The sequence below is a fragment of the Fukomys damarensis genome, unplaced genomic scaffold (genome assembly GCF_012274545.1).
Source record: "Fukomys damarensis isolate Sample0158 unplaced genomic scaffold, DMR_v1.0_HiC HiC_scaffold_30, whole genome shotgun sequence".
Classification (NCBI taxonomy): Eukaryota; Metazoa; Chordata; class Mammalia; order Rodentia; family Bathyergidae; genus Fukomys; species Fukomys damarensis.
The window spans coordinates 31,844,735-31,863,152 of record NW_022900942.1 but is presented as its reverse complement, the minus strand read 5'-3'; the positions used below and the strand labels follow the sequence as shown (position 1 = coordinate 31,863,152).

The window sequence follows — 18,418 nt, the reverse complement described above, 5'->3', positions numbered from 1 at the left end:
AATTTTATTTATTCTTTCAAAAAACCAACTCTTTGATTCATTTATTTTTGTATTGTTTTCTTAGTTTCCATTACATTGATTTCTGCTCTAATCTTTATAATTTCTTCTCTTTTGTGATCTTTGGGTTTCTCTTGCTCTTGTTTTTCTAGGAGTCTAAGATTCATCATTAGATTGCTTCTTTGAGCTTGCTCTGTTTTCCTAGTGTGGGTATTCAGTGCTATGAATTTTCCATGTAGAACTGCTTTCACTGAGTCCTATACATTCCTGTGTGTTGTATTGGCATTTTCATTTATTTGTAAAACTGTCTGATTTCATCTTTAATTTCCTCTGTGATCCATCAATTGTTCAGGAGAGTGTTGTTCAATTTTCATGTGTTCGTGAAGTTCCTATGGTTTCTTGTGCTATTCATCTCCAGCTTGATTGTACTATGATCTGATAATATACAGGGAATATATACTAATTTAGTTTTAACATCCTCCTCTTCTACTTCACATGTTACACGTACATGAACTATTCATTTTAAAACTTTCTTTTATGTCAATATTCTTGGCCTCTTAGGAAAATTAAAAACAGAAGAAAGAGATTCATTCTATCCAAACATATACTATATATATATATATATATATGCTATTCTCTTTCCTTTTCCTTGAAAAGATAATAATGGAGTAAAATGTAAACTAGTAAAAAAAAAAATCTGATCTTCCCTTAGTGAAGGAGTAGTAATTTTACTTCAAAGCAAGCAAATTTGCTCATTTTTTTTCCTTTCATAAGCATAAAATGCACATCAACTTCTGTCTTGGTAAATACACACCATTGATTTCTCATCAATTTCTTAACCTTATATGGACACCAATGGTAAGACACATTGCTGACAAAAAGATATTCACTCTAAGAGATGTGGCTGTATAAAGGGTGACTGTCAAATCACATAACGATCTAGACAGAGGTGTAAATAGCATGTGGATGAGATCCCTTGGTGATGATGAAAAGCAAGAAGTAATTCACAGGTGTCCAGAGATTTATAACTCTGAGAAAAAAATGAAGTGCAAGAAATAACTCTAAATTTGCTGCTAACTCCAGAAGCACATTAAGACTATGGATGCACAGTTTTAGGTACTGAAATGGTTCACGATGAACATAAGAGTGGTTGGAAAATCCTTGATGTAAAATATTTCATTCTGTCAAATGGTGACTATTTTATTTTATTCTGATTAACTTAAGTAAAATAAAAATAACTGGAAGGATATCTGAAATAATCAGATATTGGAAAGGGATAGGAGCCAGACTTGAAGGATGAGTAATGATCTGTTTAACTATTATTACAAGGTGCTGCCATCACAATGATTCAATTCTTTTTTTTTTCTTTTTATCGAGTTTATTGGTACAATCTAGGTATACAATACAATTACATTCATCATTGGGATTCTGTACCTCTACATAATAGGTCTTGATTCTCATTTTTTCCCCTTGTCTCTGCCCTCCCTTCACCCCCTCCTCCCCTCCCCACTTACAAACACTTTATTTCCATTTTTTCAGTTTCTCATATTTTTTTATTTTCCCTTTTTACCTTTTCCCTACCCTTTCCACTTCCCTACACTTTAGCCCTTTTCTTCCTATTTCACATTATTAATTGTCTCATTAGGATCCTGTGTACTATTATAGTTTTTCACACCAAAGAAACTGTTTGGTATTTCAGTTAAAGAAATCTCTGTATGAACATTAAAATAGGGAATCCTAAAATAAAACTAAAAAGGAAAGTAAAAGAGAAAAGGCAATGATGTAACACTAAAATAATCCTTAATTCTGGAGATGAAAATGGTCCCTGATCTTTTTTCCTCCCTTGTATCCAATTAGGGTTTTCAGAGGATAAACAGCATCTTAATGGCTTGGGAAGAGATCACATAAACTTAAAAATGAGTGGGCTGAAGACCATAAAGTTCCCAGTTGCTGTTGTACCAGTCACCTGACACATATGAGTTTGTTCTTCAGAGGAAAAAGCAAAGTGCTTCTGTAAAAGGAAATGGAGCATATGGGACTCGGGGCAGTCCAAGTAACAAATGCCTAGGATTCCCATTGCTGAAATATTCTAAATAGCGATCATTACCATCCATTCAAGTACTTAACAAAGAAATTTAAATGTGCAAAATTTTGTTTGAGATCCAGAAATATCAGAGGGCAGTGCTCAACTAGTGGGCCATAATATCAATCAGAGTTGTATAATAACATTCATTTGTAACTGTTGAGCCCACAGGCAAAAAGGAAGGAAAATATTTTTATTGAGTTTATTGATACGTTTTAGGTATACAGTACAGTTACATTCATTATTAGGATCTTGTACCTTTACATGACAAGTCTTGGTTCTCATTTTTCCCCGTAACCCTGCCCTCCCTTCACCCCCTCCTCCCCTCCACATTTACAAACATTTTATTTCCATTTTTTCATTTTCTCATATTTTTTTATTTTCCCTTTTTACCTTTCCCCTACCCTTCCCATTTTCCCTACACTTTAGCCCTTTTCTTCCTATTTCACATTGTCAATTATCTCACTAGGATCTTATGTACTATTATAGTTTTTCACACCAGAGAAACTATTTGGTATTTACACATGTATGACTTATTTATTTCACTTAGGAGTATATCCTCAATATGTATCCATTTTCCTATGAATGAATCTAATTTCTCATTCTTTATGGCTGAGTAGTATTCCATTTTATAGAGAAACCACATCTTTTTTATCCAGTTTCCAATGGATGGGCAAATGGACTGTTTCCAAATTTTAGCTGTTACAAACTGCTGCTATAAACATAGGTGCGCATATACCACTGTGATATGATTATTTTAATTCTTTTGGATTGATACCCATCAGAGGGATGGCTGGGTCAATGGAACCTCTAGTCCAAGCTCTTTGAGGTATCTCCATATTGATTTCCATAATGGTTGCACCAGTCTGCACTCCCACCAACAATGGAGAAGGGTTCCTTTCTCCCCACCACCCCACCAACATTTGTTATTGTTTGATATAATTTTTAAAGAATAATAACTCAAATGAGAATTTTAAAGAATAATAGCCCAATTTTGAAACACTCCTGAAGCAACATAAGAAGTCTAGAACAAAACTGTGGATAAGTTGAAATCAAATCAAACACACAAGGTATAAAGTCTGCCTGGAGATATAAAGGAAGGAGTTCTTAGCTATGTCCTAGGTGGATCCTCAGGCACCACTGCAGGGACTTCCACAGGAAAGGAGCAGCATGTATGTGGACAGCCAAGTATATGTCAGAATGATGATGTGTTCACCAGGAGTGGGAACAGCACATGACTATAATCCCAGGAACTTGGGATACCAAGGTAGGAGGACACCAAGCTCTAGGCAGTTTAGCAAAAATGGATGGGGTGAGGGAGGGAGAGAAGGAGGGGGAGCAGGAGGAGGAGGAGGAGGAGGAGGTGGAGGAGGAAGAGGAGAAGGAAGAAAGAAGGAAGAAAGAAGAAAGAAAAAAGAGAAAAGTAAAGAAAAGAGAGAGAGAGAAAAAAGCAAGCAAGCAAGCTCACTTAGCATGTGTGGCCAGGAGTTCAGCCCCAGTACTATGAAATGAAGACAGAAAGGAGGAAAGGAGGGAGGAAGGGAGGACAGAAGAAAGAAAGAATAGTGTTCAAAAGACACGTATGAAAAGCTCAAAATGATGAGCACAGTGTCCCTAGCTCAGCAAGTAAAAAGGAGTCTGAAAACGAAAGCATCAATTCTAAGTAAATAAACCATAAATAGATGGTCTGGAATTTACTTATTTACTTATATTTAATTCAGAGATAATGAGTAGTCAATAAGAATTCATTTTTTCACTTATATTTACTTTTTATCTTTAATTGACAAATAATTATGTATCAGGATACAATGTGATGTTTTTAGAAGGGTTCAAACTTACATATCCATTACCTCACCTACTTACCCATTATTTGTAGTAAGAATGTTAATCATTCTATCCTCATTGCAATTTTGAAACAACTGAAGCATGCCAGGCTGTAGATCCCTAAATCCACATGTCCAGTCTACTTGGAACTTGGACAGACAATGTTCCCTTCCCATCTCTCCCTCTCCCTCCAGCCACAGGACACCATGATTCTGGAGCAGACTGGAAGTGTTCTATGTGAGATGTTATTAAGGCTGAATTCTCTTCTAAATATCAGAGAATCCAGTTAATATGATAATCCTAAATGATCTAGCCCTTAATTTAAATACCAAATTTTCTATTTACTGACGTTCTCATGGATTCTTCAGAAAGGCCTTACACAGAATATGAAGTGAGTTAGGCGTGGACTGATTTTTTTGAACAACCAGCTCTTGAATGCATTATTTTAATAGTAGAAGTTTAAAAGTTATTTTATTTTTTGAATACTAAAAGAGATTATGTAAAGCAATCAAATCAGCATCATTGTCTATTTTCTAAATGAACATCAATTTGAATGTTAATAGAGGTAATAAGCTGTTCTGATTAGTAAAAATACATATCTTTTAATTTCTTTCATAATTTGAAAATTCAATTTTATACCTGTTACATAATCTAATCTGGTATTTTAGTTTCCTAATGGCCTATAAATATGTTGAATAAGCTCTTTATGGGAGTAATTCTTCTTAAAGTATTGCATTTTGCTATAATAAATCTCCTTTCAATATTGTTTTTGGGCTAATTTTTGATATCAGAATTTCTATAATCCAGAGCAATTCCATATCAAATGTTTTCCTCCTCTTCTTTCTGGTCCTTCTTTCCTCTTTCTATTCACCCTTTTCTATTTTTTTTCTGCCTGATGATTTTTTTTTTGCCTCCTTTTTTTAATCTCAAAGTTTAAATATCAGTGTGCCAAAATTAGGTGTAATTTGAGAAAATCTGAAATGCCAGTAACCCTGAACTTCAGAGAATTAGAAAGCAAGTGGAATGATAGATGTGGATAATTGGTCTTTTTTCTATTTGGTTCATATTTGGAACTTAGGAAGAGATGCTGAAAATAAGGAATAGGAAATGTCCAGGTTCTATACTACATGACCCATAGAAGAACCAGTGTGAATACTTAGAGTAAAGCTGGATCTGACTTACAAACCAAGCTCTGTATCATAAAATACACAGACTCAGGGAGTTTTTCAAGAACCCAAACAAGGCCCATGGATTTAGCTTGGCGGCACTGTACCTGCCTTGCAGGTGCAAGGTCCTGAGTTTGATCTCTGGGGGTGGGGTGGAGGGTGGAGAACCCAAACAAGCAGGCACTGAACCACTGAGTTACATACTCATCCACCTCACCCCAGAAAGAAGGGCTGCTTATCATGAAATCAATCAATAAGAAATACTGGCAGGGCTGTAAGGAAAAAGGAACCCTTCCCCACTATTGGTGGGAGTGTAGACTGGTGCAACCACTATGGAAATCAGAATGGAAATACCTCAAAGAACTAGGATTAGAGATCCCATTTGACCCAGCTGTTTCTCTACTGAGTATCTCCCCAAAAGAATTAAAAGAACCATACCACAGTGATATATGTGCACCCATATTCATAGCAGCACAGTTCGTAATAGCTAAAACTTGAAAACAACCGAACTGGATAAAGAAGATGTGAGTTTCTTTTGTTTTTGTTTTTTGTTTTTTAATATAATGAAGTACTGCTCAGCCATTAAAAATGAGAAATCAGAGACACGTATAGCTAAGTGGATGCACATTGAAGTGATACTCTTAAATGAAATAGGACAAATGTGTAAATACTGAATAGTTTCCCTGGTGTGAGAAACAAAGTATAAATAAGGATCAAAAGTCATAACAGATATTGTGAAATAGGAAGAAAAGGTCCAAAGGGGAAGGGGAAATGGGAAGAATTGGGGAAAGGAAAGAAGGGAATGGAATTAATATGAGAAAGTGAAAAAATGGAAACAAAGTCTTTGTAAATAGAGAGGGATAAAGGTGTTGAAGGGAGGGCAGAGAATGGGGAAAAATAAGAACCAAGATAGACTATGTAAAGGTACAAATTTCCAATGATGAATGTCACTATATTGTATACCTATAATGTACCAATACAGTCTTATTTCTTTAAAGTATATTCTTATATCTTTAAAGCATATTCTTAATTTAGAAGCTCCAGTGGTTCTTTTAAAACAGAAAATCAGATCATGACCCTCTGTTGGATACTTTAATGACAATCTATTCAAATAAATCAAAGGTGCTAGTAAAAAAAAAGAATCAAAACATACAGTGTAGATATGCTCTCAGTCTGCCGGTGTCAAACAAGCAAAGGGCAACAAAGAGTGTAGCTAATAGAAATGGAGCATTGTTAGCTCCCAAGAAGAAAACTCTCTTTCCAAGCATAACGAGAAAAATGATTGGAAGAAGCCTGAAAGATACTGCCTATCAGCCAGTTTGCTTCTACCATCAAATATATTTAAGACTTAAGCACAATTTGAAGAAGTTTCATTCCAACTTATTTCATGCAAAATTTTTCACTCCAGTTTATTTCATGCCAAATTAAGTGAAGCTACTTGTCGATTCCTTAATTCCTTAATTCCTGTATTTCATTTTTCATTCTTATATTTGTATTTAGAAGATGTCAGTATGGCGTGTAGCCTACATGTTTCAACTTGGGCTTTAACTCTTGTTTTGCTTCTAAGGAAATAAAGAATTAGGTGGCATTTTCATTTATAAACTGCAAGTGCAGCAAAAGTCTGTCTTAAAGATCTACAGTCATCAAAGTAATCAACACTAACCCTAATCCCTCTCTACATTCACCCCTGAGATGTCACTTCACTTTCATGGGAAGCCATCATGTTGTATAACTCGTTTGCTTATGTAATTGAAATCCTTAAACTAAATTATAAATGGCAGTGTAAAGAAGGGATTCTTCATGGTAGATTCTGAGCATCACGTCATGATTAAAAGTCCCACCAGCTTCTGTTTTTGTTGACAACCAATGACAAGGCCTTGTTTCTGTCTCATCTTGCAGCCCCGACCTCGGCTCCCAAGGATTTGACTGTCATTACTCGGGAAGGGAAGCCTCGTGCTGTCATTGTCAGCTGGCAGCCTCCCTTGGAAGCCAATGGTAAAATCACCGGTAAGCACCTTAGCTTGCTTTCCCAGCAGAGTCCTGCCTTGGCGGGGTAGGGCTCACATGCTTAGCTCAATTTTTGTGTGTTATTTTCTGTCTGGGCATCTCTGACCCGTCTCTGACCCCCATAGGCCATAGAATTCTTTAATGGTGCATATAAATACACACACATACCACTTTCATTGGAGTTGCTTTGTGAAAGAAAACGTTTTTCTAATAGGATAAACCTGAGGTTTTTTGGTCTATGGAGCATTAAGATAACTTTCCTATAGAGTGTCTCTAAGTATAAAGGTAAAATGAAGCTCTTTGTTTAACAGTTACAAAATACAAAAGCTACCTAATAACCACATATTTTTTGTATAGCACATATGAAGGAAATCTGGGGATTTTAATTTCTCACGTAGCTTTTAGCTTCTTAGTTAAATCACAAGGTTCAGAAAATACTTAATATTGACTGACAGAAACTGAATATAATGAATATTTCACAGTGACAGATTTTATTTTGCCAAATATTGCTGATAACATCAATGCCTAATTAAAGCATCCATTAGAAGCCTGTAATGTTAATTTAGTATGAAAAATATAATGGAGTTCTATCAGACATTTTGCATTTAAATGATCACTTTAGGCTTTTAATAGACGTCTCCATAGCATATAATTATTATGAAAAATATTGTATAACTCAAAATGTGCACATTATAGTCTAATTAACTTGAACCTTTGGGTTAGGAACATGTTAAGAGTCACTACTGTTTCTTCTTTTTTCTTTCTCATTCAAGAGGTGGATTGCAGTACTATAAATTTACAGAGTGAGTCAGTTATTCTGTGATACAGTGATAAGCAAGGAAATTGCAATTTCAGATGGCACACTCACTGTGTGAGTTACATTCTGAATTTTGCAAAAATAATAGATAATGTGAAAATTCCAAATGTGATTGATATTTATGGTGAAGATTTATTTTCTCTAGGAAATTACTCTTAGTGCAAGAGCAAACAGAATTTTCATTTGAGCTGACAAATATGGGAAAAGAAGATATAAAGTCTCCCTCAAATCTTATATGTTCAGTTGTCAGTGTTCCAGGCCTTTAAAACTAAAGCTGGCTCACTCTAATTTTCTTTTATTTTCCCTCTCAGTGTTATGATCTGTGTTCATTGGTTCTATTTCAGTACTTTTGTAGTTTTTTATTTATTTTTATCTTATGTCATCATAAAAAGTTATTTATAAGCACATGATAAATCCATAGATAATACATTTAAGAAAAAAACAGTAAAAATTGTCTAAGTGAAAATAAGTTCTTATGAAAAAATATACATTTATTTTGGTGAAGGATAAATTATATTCTCCACTCAATTTCTCCACTTTTATTTTAATAAATACCTTCAGGTAATCAGTATAAACAATAGAATATGTTTTCAATTCAGAAAGAAAGCTTAATTTTGCTTTTCGGGGAGAAACTAGAAGTCTGGCACATAAGAAGAAATATAAATTAATATAAATCATATGTTTCTATGTGCCAAAATTTTGCTGCATATATCAGAAATAGCTACATACTTTAGAGTTGTCTGTTCTATAGTTCTCTCTGATAAAAATCCATTCATTCACAATGAAATTATGCAAGACATTATTTTTTGCCTTTAAAAGTCTGACTCATTCATTTGAACAAAGTTGTGATCATCAAGTTGAGATATTTTGATTCAATCTAACAGGGACTAAACACTAAGAACCTTTCAGAGAATTTCTATTGCATTCCTGTTTGGGTTCTTTCATTCAAATTACTTTAGGAGAATATGGTAATAAAATATTCAAAATCTCAGGCCACTAGGCAGAGGGCCCCGACTGGGTACACTCAGCATTTTATGCAAGTCAAAGGAAAATGTGAGCTCAGTCCCAGTTTGGCAGGGTGCAAGTATGCCTGCAAAGGATGTGCTTCCAAATTGTATGGTCTCCATTTTTCCCCATTCCTTCAAGTGGACAGCTGTAGAGCATGGTGGTTAAGAACCCAAGCTCTTAGTTTGGGGTAGGGGATCGACAAGCCATTTATTTCCCCAACCTCTCTTACCTATAATAGTGAAGTGCTAAAGCAAATTAGCTATTATTCCAATTAGAAATCCATTCCATAAAGAGGCTTTACTAATGTGCTTGGTATAGAACCCAGTCCATCAATTTGTAAATGTAAGCACTTTAAAAAAGATTTTTTTAAAAAAAGAACACAAAGGAGAAAATTTAGATAATTCCAGTTTCTAAATTCTGTGATCATAAACCCAATTCTTAAATTACTAGTATCACATATTCAGAAGAAATTTGTTCAAAATCCATTAAGTATTTATTATATGCTTAGCATTCTGCTCAGCATTTTAATACTGTATAGTACACGATAACATATTCATATTATTTTCCTTTGATATAAAGAGTTTAAGGCTTTCTAGAGTACATAACTCATCCAAATTCAGATACTCAAGAATTGGCAAAGCTAGGATTAGAAATTGAGAACTATAATCAACTATTGAACTGTTCTGCTCCCATTTACTAGTTGTCTTTTGACTTTAATTAGTGATTCTTAACTGAGTTTTAATTTAATTCATTTAAATAGGAGCTGGGAATGTTTCTTTTTTAAAAGATTCCTATGTGATTTTAGTTTCCACCCAGAACTGTGAAACACTAATCTAAAGAAATGCAGTTTCAAAGCAGTTCAATTTAGGGACTAACACAGACAGCAGAGTCAGAGATCACTTTGTTAAATATAGTGCAGTCTCACAAATAAGACCATATTCCTTTTCTGTGTCATTTGTTAATCTAGGCCATTTCTTCTCCCTCAAAATTCTCTCCTCTCTTGACTTTCATAAAATACACAAACCACTTTCCATTTCCAAATCTACAGCTTCACAGTTTTATTTAAAGATAAACTGTCTACCTATTCCTTAAGTGTTACTTCTCAGAATGTTGGACTTTTAATTTCTTGTATTACTTCTCTGGAAAAGTGCCTCTACGAGAGTCCATGTGACTGGTAATACTTATAGCTCTGAAATCTGTATCTCCATGCAAAAAAAGATTTAAATGCATATGTCCAAGTTCACCTTCCTGTCATTCCCAATCTCCCCTATTGTATCTTCGTTTTTGTATTTCCCATCACAATTGGCAAAATAATGCATTATGTCCCCTGATGAGCTGAAGACCATCCAAGATTGTGAATCCTCCTTGGAATTAATAGTATCTAAATTTCTTACTCCCCATCTTTTGAAAAGTCTTCACAACGTATTCATTTGCAAATTTGGAAATTCAGTCATCTTGACTTCTTTCTTATCCCATTTCCATATAGTAATAGAGAAAATCTAAACCTTTTGGTAGAGGTTTATCATAATCATTTATTTTAAAATTAAAAGCACACACTGTGTTGAGCTCCTTGTCAGTAGGAGTCATGTTACTAGCTTGGCCTTGCCAGTACTTAGAAGTCTACCTGATCCTTGGCAGGAAATCTATGTAGCACTGGAAGATCAACACAAAGGACAGAAAAGAGGGGACAAGAGGAATTGAACACATTATCTCATTTTGCTTCCGGAATTACAATTGCCTATTTTATAAGTTTAGTCAAAATGACTGGTGTATGATATTATGTTTTACATATGATTTCAAAATGCAGGCGTCTAGTTGAGTTAGCAGTCTTAGAATTTACAAACTGTGATAAAATATAATACCCCTCATATTTTGGCCAGTTGTGGTGAGAAAGAGATAAAATAAGGTAGAAAAAGGAAATATAAAAACTAAAGAAATACAAAGACTTGAACACAGAGAAATAAATATATAAGCATATAAATGTAGCAAGAAACCAATCATTTTGTTCAACACATGTTATAGAAATCTATAAGGTAAGATGTCAATTATACTAAATCAAGGTACGCTTTAAATACATTGTCCATGCTGGATTACAATAACCTTTTTCTGATTCTCTTTTTTCCTTTTATAGTAGCTGCCTTTTATTTCATATTTCATTTATCTACTGAGTTTTTCATATATGAGAAATCATGGGATATTTAAATTTAAAGTCAGTCATTACATCATTTAACATTATGGTCTGAAGTTGCATTCATTTTCCTACAAATGACTTAAGTTTTATGTTTATATGTTTTTTGGCCTATCAATCTGATTGTCAGTCTGTATATATAATAATTAACTTTATAAGGACTTATAAATAAATGAATTGGAGAAAAAAGATGTCAAAAATACATTCAGTGTCTTTCAAATATACCAAATTTGCATTCTTAAGTGAAGTTGTGTGCTGTCCCGGAGGCCATTTTTTAGAATTAATGGCATAATTTGTTTGTGTTCACTATCTTAGTTCTTGAATTACATTCCTAAAAGGCTAGACTTTCCCATAAATATTAGGAAATGTTTTAACTAACAATGTGGAATGCTTAGAACTTGATACTTAGACATTTAACTTTGGTTATTTGATTCCAGAACTGTCATTTAAAATATTCAAATAAATAATCTTCATGTAAACAAATCATAGTGAAAGCAAATATTTTGTTTCTTGGGATAAATTAATAAAGTTAGAATAAGTGTAGCTGGCCTGGGTTGGGAGCACAATTCTGTGAACATTTTGCTTTACCCCATACTTATAACAGCCCTGGAAAACTTTAAGAATTTCATTAGATACCACGAATGTAAAACTTCCATGCTTACAGGCTAGAGAATTTCATTTAATATGGGAGTTTCAGTACCTATTATGTGAGGACTCTTAGTAGATTTTGTTGAGGAATAAAAAAGTAATAAAATATGTGACTCCTGAATTAAAGGAAGGTTTTCATCCTTTTGAAGAGATGAGAAATGCATATAATGAAACTAAAAAATAAAATTACTGTTACCAGGGCTGCCTTCTCAATAGATACGGTTCTTTATGGATAATAAAGGAGATCATTCTAGAAAGAGTATGAGGCTGTTTTGTTGATGTTGCTGAGTTTTAAACGTATTATATACATGAGCCAGAAAACAACCCATTTATCTAAAACTGTTACAGTCCCTTTCGAATTTTAGCCTTCCAAGTTTAATTAATTCATCGAAGGAGTCACATAGCATTTTTAAGTTTTATAGAATTCTTTACATCAAGTCTTTTACCTTCTCTTGAGCTCTCAGCATTTTAAGACCTGTGTATTTATAACACTGACATTAGAACAAATGCCAAAATAGGTATGGATCCCCCGTTATCCTCTAAAGCAGTGATTCCTGACCTTGCTTAATCACATAAATCAACTCTATGTATCTAATTATTTGAGACAATATGACCACAAATTTAGTAACTTAGAACATCACATGTTTGTTATCTCAGCTTCTGTTGTCTGGAATCAGAGCATAATTTAGTTAAGTAATCTGCTTTGGGATTTCTTACAAGGCTGCAAATTAAGGTGTTGGTCTGCAGAAGTTTTATCTTTGGTTTGACTGGGAAAATATTTGCTTCTAACTTTATGTGGTTGTTAACAGCCTTCAGTTTTTTCCTGAATCTTGGTTGAAAGACACTCCTACATCCAGTTACATGGTCTTCTCCATTTGGCAGCATGCATTATCAGAGTTGTTAGAGCCTGTTATCAAAATAGAAATCATAGTCTTATGAAATATAATTATAAAAAAGATATCCATCTTATGTGTTGTATTTGTTTGTTAGAAGCAAGTCTTTGAATTAATCTAAGGCCAGACAGAAAAGATTACACAAGTAGTAAAATCAGCTCATAGAAGTGATTGGAGCCATCAATGAATTTTCACACAGGTATTAAGTCAAACAGACCTTCCTCAGAGTCTATTTTTAATAATTTGTATTCATTCTTCCAGTATGTTTTATGATTTAACAGCTTTAGGAAACACCAGAAAAAGTTAAAGCCAACACAAAATAGTTTTAGCATTGGTCAGATTGTAAGAGAAATGGGGTTTAGGGTGCTGGAGTTTGTAACATTGCTGAATCCTAAAGAACCCATTGAGGGCTTATGTTGAAATGTGGATATGGTGCATGATTATTGTAAGAGGGAAGTGAACCTGAGTCAAAGAACTCTGTGATATAATCATTGTAAAGGTCAATGTATAAAAGTTCCCAGACCAAATGGGGGCAAGAGAGACTTAGGAAGAAAGGTGATTCATGGAAGACTATAGTTTTTAAGGGAGTTATTTATAAATAATGCATTGAATATATAAGAATAGACCCACAGACTTCTGTGACTTGTGCAATGAAGATATTGCATAATTCTGGCAGGAATGGAGACAATACCACATTCATGTAGCAAAGATATCCACAATAAGCTCTGTACAGTTTCATGTGGGATAATAATATAAGAATTATTTATTGATATCTTTAAATAAAAGTTACATCACTAATGTTACAATATGGCTACTTTATAGAAATACCTGATGTGCTTGCATGAACATTAGACTATCATAACTGAGTGCACTATTAATATTTATGAAACATATCCCCTAACACAGAGAATTAATAGTACCAATCAAATGTCATTATTAAATTTTGAGACATTAACTAGATCACCTACAGTTATCCAGCAGAATTTATTTATTTTCCTAGCTATGTTGGAAGAGTGGAAATAATGTTTGACCTTTACTATCAGGGTAGAGAATATCATTCCAGCCCTTTTACCAAGTAGCTTCAGTCACCTTTAGCACAATCATCTCTGGAAGGAGAACAACATTGCCCCTGCCAACTTTGCAGAGTTATGATAATAATAAAGTATGATCATTTATTTTTATAACACTTTAAACATGTACGAGCTTTTATACTTTCCAGTGTATTATTTAAGCACAAGCCAAAATAAATATTATGCATTTTCCTTATTGGAAGGCAGTGAGTTATACAGACTTGTTATCACTCTTTTGCATTTTTCATCATGCTTGTATATCACAACAGACCAATAATCAGGATTTATTGGTAGCAGAAAGCATGCATTTTAAAATGTTGCATATATTTTTATTTCTAATGGCCTGTTTCATTTTCTCATTCTGTATATTGAAGCAATTATTTATCTAATGTTTGCAATATAAGTAAATTACTTGCAAAACAACATAGTAGTTTATACATTGTGGGCATATAATTATTGCAAATTATATTTGGGAAATACAGGTGATTGGATGCAGAATTACAGTATTCAATGTACTAAATTAAGATGTATTTGTCTATTTATGCAGCTTACATCTTGTTTTATACCTTGGATAAGAACATACCAATTGATGACTGGATTATGGAAACAATCAGTGGTGATCGGCTTACTCATCAAATCATGGATCTCAACCTTGACACAATGTATTACTTTCGAATTCAAGCTCGAAATGCAAAAGGAGTTGGGCCCCTCTCTGATCCCATCCTCTTCAGGACTCTGAAAGGTTTGAATTCATTTCCTATTGTGACTTCCTTTTCCATGGGACTTATAAAAACACTTCTGCAGTCTGTGTTAGAAGCTACCTTACACCATTTCTGTTGGCAACATGGGTGCAATGGACATTCAAAGTAAATTAAAATGTACCTTTTATGCTCAAAACAAACTTGTCAAACGAAAGATCTATTGCGTTAGCATACTTTCTGCCATCAGCACAAGGCAGACATAATTTAGCTTTATAAATTTACAATCCTTTTGGACTTTTATATTGATTTCATGTATATTGGTTCTTTTCAAAATATAATAAAACTCTTCAGCCATTTTATGTAAGAGAATAAAAATTTAAAAGCTCAGGATTATGTGACTGGTTTAGTATCACCAATTTGAATTCTTTTTAGGAACTATCATCCTTATACATTGAAGGAAATTTTATGTGGCAAGAGAGAAAATTTCTTAAAAATGAATATATGTATTTCAAGAACCCACAGTAAAAACAATGAAGAAAAATCATATAGTATCATTACTGGAAGAAAGTTCCACATGCTTGTAATAATATAAATAACTACTCAATTTGAAGACAATTTTATGTTCTTATAGAAAAAGACTAAGTCTCAAGAAGATTCTCATGAGCCTCAAGTCTCATGTAAGCTCTTACTGTTTTGAGCACAGCTTTAATTTTTTGGAGGATGAATAGTTTCAAGAGTATGCATCATTTAAAAGGGAAAATAATTTGTATATTTCAATACATGGTAATATTTAAAGATGTATATTTATGGCATGATGTGCATTGTTTTAAGGAAGGATAGCTTGGCTCTTAAATCTATGACCATATTATTACTAAATATCCTGAAGAAAACTTAGAAATACACAGTGGTAAACAATTATGAAATTAGATATCTATGGATGATTGACATTTCTAACCATTTATTTTATATACTAAAAAAGAGGAGCACTCTTAATTCTCCAAGGAAGATAATAGTGGACTTTTGAATTCTCATGAATGATCTATTAAAAAACTGGGTTTGGTAATAGTTAATCTGAAAATTTGCCAAAAATACACAAGTAGGTATTTATTTTAAGCCTGCATGATACTACTGAATGATGGAGTAGAAGTTGGAAAAGGGCTTTGAAAAAAAATGAGCTGATCTTTATCCAGGTTTTAAGGACTTTATGTCTAAATCAAGTTTTATTCCAAATGAAGAATGAAAAGGCACCTGGTTGTTCTTTTTGTGGAAGAATGAAATATAACTGGATAATGTTTTGCAAATACTGTTATCTTTATTATGGAAAAGTAACAAATTAATTTTATGTTCACGATGTATACCGGCTGAAAGATCTCAAAGAGTGTTTAAGATGACTTAAGGCGGTGATAATGAGCCTTTTGGAGCTTACAGTGAGAGCAAACAGCCCACTGTGACACACATGCCATAGGTCCACCACCACTGACTTAAGGTGTCCACGTGTAATAAAGAGCAAAGAGGGTCCACTCTGATAAACATCCTGAGATTATTTAATGAATCCAACATTTCACTTGGGACTGTTAATATCAGTACTTTAACCTCATCTACAAATGATTACAAAACTAACAAGAACTTTGGGACAAGTTCTGGTTTGTTCTATGAATAATAGTCTAAAAAGTTATTTCTAATAAGTGAATTTAATATTTAATATTGCCTATCTCACGCTAATAGCTCAGATCTTTAAGCAAACATTGTTCATAGGGTAAAAGAGTTTTTGATGTCTTGTGTGCATTTTAAATTTCTCAAAAATATTTATATTGTCCACTTCATCAATAATTGTCATTGTACATACATGCATCTTGCATGTCACTTGCAATGACAGATGTACTAAATTACTCATTAGAAGAATTTAAAGCCATAATGAACCAAATCTATACCAAGGACATAAAATCATGCTTTTGCTTTCTGATTTAAACTTTTAGATTCCCAAAGGTGCTTCAAAACATCAGGTTTCTATTCATCAAAATGTAACTTTTTTTGACAGTGAGAAAAATCTTGGTTGTTTTGCTAAAGCTGAAGAAACTCCCAGTAGTGTAACGGGTAATGTGTAAATGCTTCCTTGCAAATTATGCCCCAGGCAAGCGTACACAAACCTCATTCTTTTACTTTTAGACTTCAAAAAATAGCAACATTTTCTCCTTAAGATTCGATTTTTATCTTTTTGTATGAGCAACCAGCCAGAGAGTTTTGAGAAACTCAATCAGTTATCACTGGTGAATTAAAAGTACATTTGCAATCAGGAATTATACTACTATATACTTACGTATATACATATATATGATGCGCTCAATTCTTTCCATAGAATGTGAATTAGAAGAATCTCATCATTATTCTCAGATCACATAGGACTGCAAATATTTATGTATCTCCATTCTCCATTTTCTTCCCAGGCCTCCCTTACATTGAGAGATGCCTGTCTGTCTCTAGGTCAGTTCCCTCCAATACAGTATTTGGCTCCATGTTGGCTAAATGTCTAAAGGGATTCACTTTCTACATGCAGAGAAGCAGAATCTCTAGCAGTGAGCGCTCAGTACAGTATGGTCCGTCCTCTGAGCATCGTTTGCAGTTGTATCTCTCCCCAAGCTAGGAATAAATCACATTGAAAACTGTACCAGAATGGAAGAAGATATTTAATGTTCAGATTAATTTGTGACAAAATACATGAGTTTCTTGACACATGACATAAACAATTAAAAGTTCAAGGCAACAATTACAAAACCTTGAAGCCATTATTTGTTTTTAGTAAAAGTTAGAATCCAGCTGGTCTTTAATGGGAAGTACTCATCAATACATAATCTTTTTTGCTATATGAAAAGTATTTTAAGTTATAGCCAATCTAGCTCTGCTTAAAAAAAAAAGCAAATATACAACATTTTTTAATCACTGCTAAAAATATCTTTGACAGCTGGTGATGCATGCAATATTATTGACACCAAAGGAAGAAACAGACTGGAGATAAGATGTGGTCAGTTACCTTTCTCCAGCTCCACTGGCATCATTCTTCACAGTTCTCCACTGAACATGAGACACTATTTAGCATGATTTCAGGGGTTTTGCCCTGCTCTGGATACCAAACCTATGCATTTTCCATATCGTCTGGCTACTTAAAATCCTGAAATATTTTTCTTTCTTCTTCTTGGAGACCTGGCATGGTGCTTCTGACAATACAGAGTCCTTCCTCAAAGTCTCCTTTAGGATCTCAGGTTAGAATCCTGTTCTCCAGAGGCCACATGGGATGCGATTGCCTATTAAAAGACCCTATCATCAGCAAACTTTTAATCCTAAAAAAAAAAAAAAAATGTAATTTGAGAAGTCCTTAGTCTTCAGTGGGAAATGGAAGCAAAAATCACGATATTCTTGCAACAATAACAAGAATGATGACAACAAGGACAGTGACGATGACCACGATGATGTAGATGGAGGAGAAGGAAGCCTTGGGAGGTGGTAGATACGTTAATGACACTGATGGTCATGTATGCCTATGCCCAGTCTCATAGAGTTGTATACATTAAATATGTACAGCTTTTTCATTGTAATCAAAGTTCAGTTATATACATATATATTGGTATCAGGGATCAAACTAGGGACCTTGCACTTGCAAGGCAGGCGGCGGAAACACTGAGCTAAATCCCCGGCTCAAGAAAATAATTTTTAAGATATAAATCTTGAAGCATTTTAGTTTTAAAAAAAATCCTATACCATTCTCCAAAGAATAATTTAAAATTCATAGTCAACTACATATTAAGATAACTTTTCATGGGACATGTATACATATTATTTAAAATTGAGGGAAATTACAATTGATCTTTGGTTTGAAAATCTGTTTCATGATGTAACAGACATAGGTTCTATTCGTCTGAAAGATTTTTGTTAATAGCATTATGATTTAAATATTTAGATTCTCTATATTTTTAAATTAATTTTATTTGTACATTTAATATATACATTATATATATACATTA

At 33.6% G+C, this 18,418-nt stretch overlaps 1 protein-coding gene across 3 annotated transcripts in view; it reads left to right on the top strand.

Annotated features, from left to right (window-relative positions):
• Positions 1-18,418, top strand: part of Dcc (DCC netrin 1 receptor) — a 1,126,179-nt gene that overhangs the window by 1,004,008 nt on the left and 103,753 nt on the right. For all 3 annotated transcript variants that reach the window (XM_033757479.1, XM_033757478.1, XM_033757477.1), the window contains exons 19-20: positions 6,970-7,077; positions 14,249-14,443. In XM_033757479.1, coding sequence (XP_033613370.1) covers positions 6,970-7,077; positions 14,249-14,443 — 303 coding nt within the window. The remainder of the gene's footprint in view (positions 1-6,969; positions 7,078-14,248; positions 14,444-18,418) is intronic.